At 37.4% G+C, this 13,902-nt stretch overlaps 2 protein-coding genes across 2 annotated transcripts in view; both read left to right on the top strand.

The window, feature by feature from the left end:
* The first annotated feature begins 2,572 nt into the window (after positions 1-2,572).
* LOC121431757 (UPF0728 protein C10orf53 homolog) lies at positions 2,573-4,489 on the top strand. The gene is made up of 3 exons (XM_041629453.1): positions 2,573-2,798; positions 3,717-3,836; positions 4,405-4,489. The coding sequence occupies exons 1-3, from the start codon at positions 2,705-2,707 to the stop codon at positions 4,473-4,475; spliced, it is 285 nt and encodes a 94-aa protein (XP_041485387.1). The 5' UTR covers positions 2,573-2,704; the 3' UTR covers positions 4,476-4,489.
* Positions 4,490-8,775: 4,286 nt separating this feature from the next.
* LOC121405605 (Golgi-specific brefeldin A-resistance guanine nucleotide exchange factor 1-like) overlaps positions 8,776-13,902 on the top strand; it is a 51,684-nt gene continuing 46,557 nt past the window's right edge. The window contains exon 1 of the mRNA XM_041596537.1: positions 8,776-9,030. The gene's annotated coding sequence lies outside the window, so the exon portion shown is untranslated. The remainder of the gene's footprint in view (positions 9,031-13,902) is intronic.

Genomic DNA, 13,902 nt, shown 5'->3' with positions numbered 1-13,902 from the left:
GCCGATCGAGGAAATATGGCTGAAAAAAAATTCCGGGCCCCTTTATTGGCGAAGGCTGGATCCGCCCCTGATTCATGTGCCCATGAAATAAGATAATTTAACATGCATTTAAGGCACTTATGATTGCCTGGGGGAGGGAGTGGCCGCCATTTTCCCGAAAAGTACACAGGGGCGCCAAAATCAGGTCGAATTTGGGCCCCCCTCCCTACGAAATCCTGGATCCGCGCATAACCCATGAAAATGTTTCATAATGCATCATTTTTTGCGCCGAGCGAAGCAATTAAAGGAGAATGAAACCATTGGAACAAGATAGCAGATCAACGAAAGTTTGAGAAAAATCTGACAAATAATGAGAAAGTTCATGATGAGCATTTGAATATTGCGATCACTAATGCTATGGAGATAGCAAATTGGCAATGCGACAAAGATGTGTGATGTCACTTGTGAACAACTCTCCCCATTACTTTAGTATATATTTCACTTGAATTGCCTCTTTTATCACATCTATCCATAAATCATGTGTTCTTTCTACATGAGGGCATGTAATACATATTTTTAAAGAATACATCAAGGATAAAGAGTTTGTATCATCAAAAGACTAAGCCAAAAAAGACATTTTGAGGGTATTTTACAGTCCACCAAAGGGAAAGTTGTTCATCAGTGACATCAAACATTCTTGTTGCATTGCCAATATGAGGATCTCCATAGCATTAGTGATTGAAATATTCAAATGCTCATAACTTTCTCACTATTTGTCCGATTTTTCTCAAACTTTCTTTATTCTTATTCTTTGATTTTTCTGTTTCTACACAAGCCTATTTGTTTCAAAGGTTTCATTCCCCTTTAAGCAGCCATTTGGTTTTATTACTTATCATTTATATATTTTCAATCTAGATCGTATAATCTTCTGTGTGAAACTAAATATTTTAGCTTAGACCAAGTGAGAAGACGTGAACCCTTATGTCAATATTTTATTCATCTTCTTACGGTCTCCATCCAACTGTCTCGATCCACCTTCCTTTTTTGTGTCCCGAATTTGTTCACGCTTCTGTAAGGAATACTGTACATGATGATTAGCACAAAATAATGTCAAGTTTTGAATTGAACAAAGTGATGTGTTGATCACATTGACTGAAAATTAACCAACAGTTAAAAAAGAAAAATAGACCGATATATTAAAACACGAATTGAATTAAGATTGACGGAGGAGCTTGAGATCTTGATTGACTTTTGAAAATTATTATTCAGGGAAAGGAAAGATGGATAGACGTGTCGAATCCATCGGGTGATAGATTAAAGCTTGATAAAAGAGAAGGGCTAAGCTCAAGTAAGTAGGGTTGCCTTGCAACTTAATTAAAACTGATCAAGTGATCTATCTCATTCAATAAAAAAGTATATGGCTCCGCGTATTTTCACAACAATTTGTTTAAAATAAATCTTCGGTCTTAGCTAGACCACTTGTGGCTAATATTGCTTGGCGTCAATACATTTCCAATGACTCTTATTTTGATCGATGACAAGAAAAATATGTATTTCAATATTAGAACGTAGAGTCCCTGTGGCAGTCTGAGCAAAGTAGGAAATAAATTTCAATGATTTTAAAGGAGATGAAATCTAGTACATATAAGAATGGATAAGTGTGCTGCACTCGTGCAGGCACGTATTTTTTTTTTTTTTTGGGGGGGTGTCAGGCCAATACTTAGATATTTCAATTACATTATCAAAGGGGTACTCCAGGCTGAAAATAGTTAGATCTAAATAGATAAAGTAAAATTCAACATGAGCAAAATGCTAACCATCGAGCGAATAATTTTTTTCAGCAATATTTTTTGAAAATATTTAAATGCATCTCGTTATGAATATTCATTAGTTGGCTGATGATGTCACATCCCCCTTTTCATTTTTCTTATGTACTATATCAAATGATAATTAGGGCCTATTCATATTTCAATGTGTGTGACATGATGGCCCCCTTAATAATAAATAATTTGCAGCAATATCTAATGCATTAAATCAACTGTCAATCCAATTTTGTTAGTAATAAACTATATAAGAACAAGTCGGGATATGACACATCAGTTTGCTCAATTAATATTCATAAAAGCATGCATAGAACTGTTTCACCAAAATAATGCAAATGAAATGCGGCCTATAATTGTTATTATTGTCCGATTTTGATTACTTTTCAGAGTTTAGCTTGTCCGATTTTTCTTTATCTGTTCAAATTGCATTATTTTCAGCCTGGTGTACCCCTTGAAGAGAGGGAAAACGAGATTTTGTCATAGGGGTGGAGCTGCATGCCCCCATATAACCTCCCCCATCATAATTATGTGGCGTATATTCCATGCTTTTGAAATGATGACATATGGTACGAACCACAATTATCAATTTCTTATTTTGCGCATTTGTGGGGTCATTCTATTTTTCATTAAGAATCAAAATTTGAAGCTTATAAAAGGAATAAAAGGAAACGACTAAATAAAATAAAATCATACACAATTATTCCCGGCAATTATTTCGCAAAAACATGCATGAGACTTTTGAGAGATTTTTTTTCTTCTTCATAGCCGGACTTGCGCGCTGGCCATCACAAGATGGCGCTCTAACTTTAAAAGCACTGGGTCGTCTCCGTTGACAACAGCAACGCCGATAAGTTGAGAAATTAGTTTAATCAGAAAGGACAATTTTATTCGATGTTGCAAAGATGCCTGAAAATGCTATTGTGACCCTTAGGTATGGACCATATCGATCCTGTGGTGTTGTAGCTCACAGAACACAGCGATTGGAGGGTTTACGAGGTAAAATATTTTAAGTTAAGTCCCGTATGTACAAAATATTGTTAGTAATGTTAGTAGACTTACGGTATTAGGGCTTGAGGCGATGTTCATCATGTCTCAGAACTGTTCATGAGATGAGAGAGGTTGTGTGTGTATTTGAGTTTTGTCAGACGTGTATCAATCAGATATGATTATTTACGTCTGGGACCGACCTTTAACGTCACCATCCGAAAGACGTGACCAGGGCTCGAACCTCGACCCTCTGCATCAATTTGTAACTTCCCCACAGCTTGGATTACAGGCGCACGCCACAACGCCCAGAGAGGTTGACTCAAACAGTGGGTGATTTCAAGTTCGGTGTTGAACTTTTGGTGTTGGTGTTAGGTCGATTTTTACACGATTATAACACCAAACATAAAATGAAGTTGGTCCCGAAAAGTCACTCACTGATTGTTGAAAATCAATAATATATTAATATGATCTGGATCAGTTTTACAAACTCTGAGTAAGTTTTGGAGCAAGGGGAAGCAATCAAAATTTCAACACCAAGGCCAACATCGGACTTGAAAATCACCCACTGCATGTTTAGTGTTAGAACCATCCCTAAGTCTTCTTATCTAGACTATATAATGGTGGTGCCATGGTGGTCAAGCCCCCATTTGTAAATTGTAAATTTGAAGCACCATTTTTTGTATTCAATAAATCAATATTGAATAATATAAGTTTTTAGAGAGAGACTTATAACGCTAGTTATATATAGCTTGCTTTACTTTCAATATTCTTTTTTATTATCATGGACTCAATAACTTGCATTTGTTGACTTTATGATTTCCAAGTTTTAGTAAAAACTTGTACATTAATTGTCATGATTTGATTTGTTGGGAAATACAGCTTTATGTACTTTTTGTAATCAAGTTTATTCATGATCTTCCTCTTTAGCCCTACTGGAGGCAGATGGACACACTGTAGAGTTTGAAGAGATTGATGACTGGGATTTCGTGGAGCTCATCGTTAATGGAGAAAAAATTTACCAGTGTAATATCAAGGATCTGGATTTTGGTAAGTGTCCAACATCCCCACTCCAAATTTCAAATGTCATTGAGGTAATATTAGTTCTGAAATTTTGATTTAATTCTTTAAAAAAAATCCAGTTACAAAATATATTAGAAATTTGAACCCAAGATAATCAAAGAGAAAGAAAGAGAAATCAAAGTGAAAACATAAAAAGGAAAAAAAAGTGTTGCCAGGGCTAGTAAATTCAAAGCTTTGAAGCCCATCTAAAACTTTGGTGAGGGGTCAGTAATGTGTATTAGACTCAAGTGTCATCTAGCTTAAAAAAAACAAGTATAGCAGTCATTACATGTGTTTTCAGCATTTTTTAACCATTAGACTTTGAATTCGGCAAATAGCACCTTTTTTCTGCAACAATTTTTTTTAAATTAAAAATATTTCTTTAGCTCTTTACAGATTGAATAGTTGGATATTAGAAAGCCACTGACAAAGATTATATCCTGAAATATTCAACTTAGGCAAAGTTACCTGTTTGTATTGCTTAGGACTGAAAAATGGAAATATAATTTTTTTTAATTTATTTTTGTACCTTTCATTGTATTCTTTCATGTTTCAGGAGGAGATGGAAAGTTGGATGATCTCTGCAAGAGTGCCCTGACAGCAGTGAAGGAAGCTTCTAAACATTAGGAAAATAATCTAAAACTCGCAAATGGACCACTTTCTATTAAGAAAATTGATATGATCTCTATTTTTGGGGAGATCACGAGCGTTACATATCTCTCACATATTTTCTTTGAAAGACCATCACAGAATTTAAAGCAGTGCAAGTCAATAATGTTGTCCGAAGAGCATCTAATGAAAATATATGTATAATATGAAACTTTATCTATGTAAATAAATTTGTGTACATATTTTGCTATAAAAATGCAATATCTCACTTTGTGTCTTGAAGTGTCTGTAAAAAAAAGAATCAATAGCGAGAATTTAAAACCAGTAATGTGCATGGCATTATGGGTAGAATCATGCCTTTTTCTTTGTGTATATAGTTTTTAAAAGGGCAGTCTTCAAATTTCATACTCTTGTAAAAAAAAATTATAAGTATGTTTATTGAAGTTGAAGCGGCCATCACAAGAATGTCATGTATTGCATTGTTTAGGGGCATTTCCTATATTTCAAAGTTGTGTGTGTGTGAGGGTGTGTGCGTGGGAGAGAGGTGTGTGGACTGGGAGGGGGGGGGGCCTTATGACAAGGAAAAACCTAAAAAGTTTAACACTCCAAAGGGTCACTTTTATTATTAAAAAAGAACTGGAAAGTGTAAAATTTATGGGGGAGGGGGTATTCATTTTGAAAAGGGTCTAATTATCAATTTAGCTGCTAAATGTATTATTTTTGTTAATGAATGAACCAAGACGATGGATGTTCGGGTGTGCTTTTGTGTGTGATGATGACGATGTTTCTTTGTGGGTGTGTCTGTGTGTGAATGTGCCTATTTTGCTTCCCCCCTCTTCATCTCATGTGTACATATATTACTGTATATTTTTTAGGCTTCTTGTTTTCAAGCGTAAACTTTTAGTTGCCCTCCTTTTCTTGAAATGATATTTCCATATACGAATGTACAATTTGATGATGTTTTAATTATTATCAAGAATAAATTGAATTTTGAATTGATAAGGGCATTCTTAATGTACCTTTAGTTCAAGGGGGATGGGGTAAGGAGGGCCAGACATTGATTAACATTCGAGTGCAAAAAAAAAGATATTTGCCACAATTGGAATCATTATTTGAAATATATATAGTTATTTGTTAACTATTTGGATCGCATATTTCGCTTGTTTATAACCTGTGATTCAGTTGTTTGTAATGATTATGTGTCAATTTATCAATAACTTAATAAGAAAAGTACCTCCTTTAGGCCCCATTACATAAAACTTACTATTAATGGTATCTATCCTATCAATTTATCACATGAAAATGAAATGAAAATGAAAATCCATAATTTATTGTTCGAAATACACATGAAATACTCCGAAAATATGCTTTGCCCAATTGATCGTGGGCCCGGCAACCACCGTGCAGCGCCAGATTGACAAGGCTCTATCCCTTATAATTGTTGAACGCCAAACAGGGTAGCAGCAACTCCCATCTTTTAACGTCTTTTGGTCTGACGTGGCTGGGGGTTTGAACCCCCCGACCTCCCGGTTGTGAGACGGACGCTCTACCAACTGAGCCAACACACCGTGAATATTGTTATTACAAACATTTTTCACTGACAAATATTTATCTATATATTGGGTTCCTTTTGTACTTGTCTTTTTATGTAAGTAAAATTGGCTTGTAAGCAATTTTCTAAGTTACTAAGTCGTACAATTTATTGAAAAAGGGGGAAAATACAAAGACCGAATCATGTAAATCTATGGTTATTATTCTCTTCTTTGTGTATTTATCAGAGGGAAATTCATCTTTCATAATAACATGACTTTTAAAAACAACTGATAATAATGATGATAATAATAATATGTACATGTAAATGGAGGAAAAAATTGATATATAACCCAAATTTTGCTCATATATGTATGTTAAGCGAGTGTTTACAGAGACTCGGAGGGGAAAATGAGAAATAGTGAGTGTGAGAGGGGGGGGGGGGGAGAGAGACGGGAGCGCATTTTGTAACGTATATCATGCATTAAAGAAAAAGGGAAAACATTGAGCTGGATTTTCGCCTATTGCCATTATTAATTTAGGAAGGGGTAATAGAATATGCCCGTATCATACTTTTTTTTAATTTTCCATAGTTTTTTTTCTGTATTTTGTCCCTGGAGCTATAATGATTATAATAATACGCTTCATTTATATAGCGCCTTTTCATCAGATACAAAGCGCATTAAAGAACGAAAGAATAACAGAACACAAATAGGGAGTATGAAACATAAGAATAATAACTACAAAATTATGAACATTATATGGAAACCATACAGAAAAAAAATAGAATAGGTAGGTTTGAGAGATTTCTTAAATGAGGAAAGTGTTTATGGGGAAGTCTTTAGTGAAGGCGGCAAGGAGTCCCATGTTTTAGGGGCAATGGTAGAGAAGGCTCTATCACCTATTGGATTTCATTGAATTTGCTCTGTATGGTGAATTAGCAACACAACTCTTTATTGCAAACTCGTCCACTCATCACATAGTCTACCTTCGTTTAGTCTTATGCCATTCCGTCCATCGACATTTCATCTTTTGTCCAATTATCATTGAATCCAATCGTTCTTCTATGACCATTTTGTCTCATAACCATTTGGTTTAATACCCATTTTCTATTCATTTATTTTGCATAATTAACACAGAGTAAAATTAGACCAACTAGTATGGACTAAATGGCTATGTTGGTCCAACTGCTTATAATTAAACGAAATGGCAGTTAGACCTTGTGGATAGTGGACAAACTGGTGGTAGACGAAATAATAGTGGACGAGTTGGTAATTGGAAAAATTAGCATTTGACCAATTGAAAACACAACTGCTATTAGTTATTTTGACAGTATTGTCTGTTTTTCATTCATTTTCTCTTTCGCGCCCCTTACATATACAGGTGAGGACTGTAATTGGGTGAATTCTATTCAACGAACATGTTATGCCTGGAAGGGGCAATATTTGACCTCTCACCTTATATACAGTGCCCCGAGGAGGAAAAAATGACCCCTCCGGCCTCGACATGTTCTTCTGTGATAAAATTACCCTATATGTATTTTCTTTACCTATTAGTAACACACTACAAAAAAAAAAACCCAACGAAGTTAAAGCCGGAATAGATCATAATTCAAGTTTTAGGACTTATAAAAACCATTTCCAAATATAAAAAAATGCATGCATATAACTTGTAAATGACAATCTTTGGATTACGAGTTTCATGAAGGACTTGGACGTTTTATCCGACAAATACCATATAGAAACAGTGCTTCTCACTATTCAAGAAAAGTTGTCTTAATTGTCCGATCTGACAACTTAATTGTCTGACAAAAATTTTGATTAAACACTCCCAGAAATTCCCTTCAAAAGAGATTTTCTCAACTTATATAACCCCGAAACACAGCTTCTTCATGCAGAAACGTAATATGAAGTTTAAAAGTGTTTGCACAATCTCCTTTTGACATAAGTGTAATTTTTCGCCGCCGCTTGCTCAAACGAACCCGCCCCTGCCACGTGTAATAAGCCTTTTCATGAAAACTATGATATATATTATGTTATTTAGAGTGCCATGCAGCAACGCTATTTTTTCTTTAATCGTTTCAAGATGATGTCCTTTTTAAAAGAGGACCCCCAACGCTTTAACTTCGCCCCGCCGCTCCTGTAACTAAAAAAGTTTCACTTATTTTCATAATGTTCTATGCACGGCATTCAGTGGTCGGTATAGGCCTATGCAGAGAGCCGATTACACTATTTCTTTACAAACATGAAATAATTAATATTCCAATTTTAGTAAACTTGACAGTTCCGGCGTGAGGCTGCTGAGGCAGTCATCATGTTCACAGAGGAATCAAACCACATGATGAAATTTACGAAATATTGAGTGGGTGATGGCATCGACACCCCCCCTTGCATGCCCGTTTTATGTTTTGTAAACCAAACTTCAACTTATTCTTTTAAAATCTTACATCTGACTTTGATTATTTCAAAGCATTTTAGTCTGATTTCATTAAAACATTATTTATTCAAATCCATGGTTTGGGTACATTTAACCCCCCCCCCCTCCGGCCGTATGAGCAATTAAGCAGGGCAATTATTAAGGCGTTCACCTGACCCTGCCGCCCACTTCCTCCCGCACCTTTTGATCGAGCTTTTGATGAAGTTCTTCATGAAAGAAATACCTTTTTTAAAGTGTTGGTGCAATCAAGGGGATAATCCCCGGTATAATTTCCCGGATAATCTCCCGTTGGTATCATCGTGAGGATCAGGGGGTCACAACGGGTCCCTATATAATCCCATCCCTATTTCATGGACACTCCTCCCGATTCCATTCGCTCGATCACTTCAAAGATCATCCCTGTCAAAAAGAAATTAAACATGTTTTATTGATACATGAAAATTCTTCTTCGTGGCAAGGAAGAGCTACACAGCTATTGTATTGTGTTTTGGCACCAGTCTTATCTACGTCACCCATATTTTACACATGCGCACCACGTCATTTTGACTGCAGTCTTTGCCGGCGACTATATCTAATTTCACCATATTTTGCCGTTTTGTGAGAGCCGGTGAGTATATTTTTTAAAGATAAATTGCAGTTATGTTCCTTACACTGTGGTTGATGTAGAATAATTGAAATCTCTCCTTAAAATGGTCTATGCGATGGCTGAAATGTCACTTTTTGACGGGTTGTGAGTGGGCATTGAATTCAATGTTTATTTCATTTGGCTTCGATTTTGTATTGTAATTGTCAATGCTATGCATGCGCTGTGACTGTGTTGAACTAGCGGTGACAGCCCGCTAGACCGAAGGTCCGCGAGACCGAGGGTCCGCGAGACCGAGGGTCCGCGAGACCGAGGGTCCGCGAGACCGAGGGTCCGCTAGACCGAGGGTCCGCGAGACCGAAGGTCCGCGAGGCCGAAGGTCCGCGAGACCGACTTTTTCCCTTCATTGGTTGACGAGGTCGAGTTGTTTAAGGCGACTCGTTGCAGCGGCGTAACAGGTGCCTGTTATCAGAGGGGGGGGGGGGGGGGGCAGAGCCAAATATTTCCAAGTAATTCCGTGTAGAAATGATTGCATACATGTAACTAGGATTTCAGTTAAGGTGCCAGTAGTGAGCACGGGATGCGCGTTCGGGGGGGGGATGAATGGAGGGGAGTGTACCTACCCCCCCCCCCCGCGAGAAACGAGGAAGGTCCGACGTTTCTTTGAATCGTTCCTTAGCTGCACTCGCTCACCTTAATCCGTAAAAAAATCTATATAAAAAAAGGCTGGCCATACATCAGAATACTCAACCATTGGCGTAAATCCCGGGGATATACACCGCCCCCACACACTCACTTTTTGGAGTGGGCGGTTGGCGTGTACAAATATCCCCCCACTTTTTAGGGAAGAAAATATATTTTAAGTAATTAGTAAAAAAAAAAAAACATACTTCCAAATTTCTATTTGAAAATGCGATTGAAAACCAAAAAAGTGGTTTTTTTTGGGTTGCTCGCTTCGCTCTCTCATAATATTTTAAAATTTATATTATGAAATGTGATTAAAAACGAGAAAAGTTTTTCTTTATCGCTCGTTCGCTTCGACCGCTCGATGAATAGATATCGAAATGTGTGTATAGAGGGGCAGGGGCGGATCCAGCCTCCGCCAATAGGGGGGCCCGGATTTTTTTTCAGCCATATTTTCCCCGATCGGCCGCTCGAAGATGATTTTTTGTTTGTTTCTTTGAAGGGAGTAGTCATATGAGTCACTTCTCATCTTTATTCCTTAAATCAACGTAAATATATAATATCATAATCCTTATTTAATAATGTGAGCGCGAAGCGCGAGCAATTTTTTTGTTGTTGATTGTATGTATTTTTTCCTAAAATTTTAACATTCTGAATAAAAAGATGTGCCTGCAATTATACTACGAACGAGAAGCGCGAGAATTTTTTTTTATACACGTTTTGAAATGATCGGAAATGTAGGCCTACCTGCTTGCAGTTAGCCATAAAGATGTTACATATTTCAACAATCAAATAAGGCGAGCGCGAATTGCGAGCAGAAAAATTTTGACATTTCTACATAAAGAAAATCATGAAAAGATAGCTACATAACTAAACAATTGATGCGAGCGCGAAGCACGAGCGGAAAAATTCTAGTTTTAGACCTAGAACGGGACACTATTCATGTTTTGTAAATCATGAAAAGGATGAGTAAGAGGGGATCTTCTTACATTAATAATTCGAGCACAAAGGGCTTGCAGCCAAAAAGTTTTTGATATTGATAAAAAAACTTGATAACTGAATAAACATGCGCGCGCGTGTTTCAGATTTAGACACAGAATCTAGGCATTCTAAATACATCTTTTAGCATGAAAATAAAGGTGAGCGAGAAGCGCGAGCTTAAAATATTTGATATTCCGATTTGAAAAAGGGGGTCAATTTCAGCTTTACATTTCAAACACTTGTAGGAAAATTGTAAGGTGGATATAAAATCGCACTTGATAAAGAGCTGATATTTTTTATTATTACTTAGAGTTTGGGACAAAGGACCTTGACATCCTTAGGACATGTTATCATATATGAATATGATGACTATATATCTTCTTATTCATCTTGCTAAGCGCGAGATTAAACAAAAAGGGACAATTTAATTATCAAATTGATACCTTATTTATTAATGCATAATGAGGGCAAGGAATCCCCGGACCCACCGTATAGACGTAGGAAAATTGTAAGGTGGATATAAAATCGCACTTGATAAAGAGCTGATATTTTTTATTATTACTTAGAGTTTGGGACAAAGGACCTTGACATCCTTAGGACATGTTATCATATGAATATGATGACTATATATCTTCTTATTCATCTTGCTAAGCGCGAGATTAAACAAAAAGGGACAATTTAATTATCAAATTGATACCTTATTTATTAATGCATAATGAGGGCAAGGAATCTGATGATATTATGGCCTGAACAATGTACATTTCAAGCACTTTTATAATCATGAATAGGATGCTTCAGTAATCAGTTGACATATTTTTAACCATTAATGCGAGCGCAAATCGAGAGCCGAAATTTTCTAATAAACTGCCATGAAAAGGGGATTTTAAGTAGTTTGTTGAGACATAAATACCTCGCAAATCAAAATGCAAGCATGGCAGCGTTAGCTGATACATTTTGACAATCAGACTTTAAAAGGGATATTTTGAAAACTTTAGGGAATGCATGAGAATAATAGGTACCTGATAAATCAGTTTCGCGAGCGCGCAGCGCGAGCAGAAAATGTTAATATTCAGACCATAAAACTGACATTTTTACAGCAGAACACTTTTTTAACCATCAATTTGTAAATCGCACAAATTAATGAAAGTTCGATTTTCAAGGAGAAATATGTTTTGCATATTGAATTCCAAACTGAACAAGATATGTGAATCGCCTGACAGGCAATGCGAGCGCGAAGCGCGAGCGAAAATTTTATACAGTGACATGAAAGATTCTTTTTTTTCTTCAAGTCTTCCTCTCCTCTTATTATATTCACTCGTCTTCATACTCTTTCCTTTTTTTTCCTTTTTTGATCCGCCAATAGGGAGGGGGGGGGGGGAGCTGGTCCCTCCCCCCCCCCCTGGATCCGCCTCTGGGGGATAAAAACTCGATCATCCCCCCACTCCTCAAAGTGGATTTACGCCAGTGTACTCAATACACCCTTTCGAGACAAGCCCCCACCCCCAGTTCCCATGAATAGGTGTTTATTAATTTATCTTGAGTTTAGTTTATTAACAACATTAACATATTTACATGAATTAATATATGTATAATACATGTTTACAAGAATATGTTTGTATAACATGAATCATATAAATGCAATTCATTACATGAGCATATAAGAACACAATGTGATATCAGCATATACAAAAGAGTCTTGATGCAGTTTCATCTGACAAGAAGCAAATCACCCTAAAAATTGATCGTATGCATGAACATAAATTATAAATGGTTTGGGCAGGGGTCTGGGTGATTTTGTACATAGGCGGCGGAAGCGGGGGGACGTGCCCCCCCCTAAATTTGAGGAGGGGGGGAGACGGTCCCCCTAAATTTGTTGTTGATGACCTTTTTTTTCCTACGTCCCGCCTAAAATTTTTGGGTTGAGAACCTTTTTTTTTTTTTTTGCCTGTCAAAAGATTTTTGCTTGTCCCCTCCTAAAAATTTTTGGCTTCCGCCGCCAATGATTTTGTACCAAAAGAAATGCTGTTAAAGGGAGAACCAAAAGTAAGCACAAGTGCTAGTCGAGATTGGTTTCCCCAAAAGGATCAAAGTGCAATGTATCTACTCTACTAAAGCTTTCTTTTATTTTTTCCCCCCAAACTCATGTCAATCATCAAACTTCATTAATCAAGTGAGTTTTCATATCTTTTACGAAATGAAAACCGTGTTCTCGAATACTCTGGGGCAAACTATTCAAAAACTCCAATAAAATATATAGAAAAAGTGCAATGTGTAGTGTTACTTTTGGGTAGTCTTAGCATGGAATGTTCTCCCCGCTCTCAAGCCATCCTAACGCGATAACTGGAGAAGGGTTGGGGGGGGGGGCTTCTCTCGATAGGGTGCGGCCATCCCCGCTCTGCTCACCCACCCTTTCGACACATCGACAATCCCTTCCCCGCTTGCTCTCACTTTGTTTCATTCTCCAGCCCGGTTGAAGAATTAATGTGTGTTTTTTTTCTGGGGGGGGGGGATACCCCGCCCCCTCTGGCTATGTAATGACGCAATCGATCCACATCTTTCAGTTCTAGTTTAAGTCTCGAAATCTCGTCGATCTGTCATCATCTGTGGGATAACCCAGTAAGGTGGGGGACTGAGGCCATGCGGCATGTTATCTTTTAATGGAACTTTATACAGAATATTTGGACGAGCCCCATCCTCAACTTGGAGAACATTTTGTTGTTGCTCGTCCCTGACATTGCTTCCTCCAACAACGCCAAGATATAGATGCCACATTTACTTTTTTGTGATATCTGTGGCCATGAGCAACTAGAACGAGCCCCCTCCCAATCCCGGCTTTGACACATGCGTCTAATGCTTGAGCCATTTTGACAGAAGATAAAATGAAAGATGTGCCCGTTCTCAGGTGCATGCCATTGGTCAAGTGGGATTGTAAATATCGTGAATGTTAATTTCGTCGTGAGTCTGCCAGAAGGGCGTTAACTCCCGCTCACACTGTACAATTCACATAGAGAACGCTCAAGCTAACGCCCTTCTGCCAGACAGAAAAATTGAAATTGGAGCTCGCGCATGCTACCCTTCGCTTTCTGCCCCCTTTTCTGCCAGCTGCATGACGAACTTTTCTATTATGTATTCACCGTATTTTAATACGCATGAAGTTGATAATTTGTTGGCCTGAGCATTGCGACAACGGTCACAAGTTCACGCTAAAGTGATTCATAAATATTCATGAGG

Source organism: Lytechinus variegatus, chromosome 18 (genome assembly GCF_018143015.1).
Source record: "Lytechinus variegatus isolate NC3 chromosome 18, Lvar_3.0, whole genome shotgun sequence".
Classification (NCBI taxonomy): Eukaryota; Metazoa; Echinodermata; class Echinoidea; order Temnopleuroida; family Toxopneustidae; genus Lytechinus; species Lytechinus variegatus.
The sequence above is the reverse complement of the archived record's forward strand: the minus strand, read 5'-3'. Positions and strand labels throughout refer to the sequence as shown.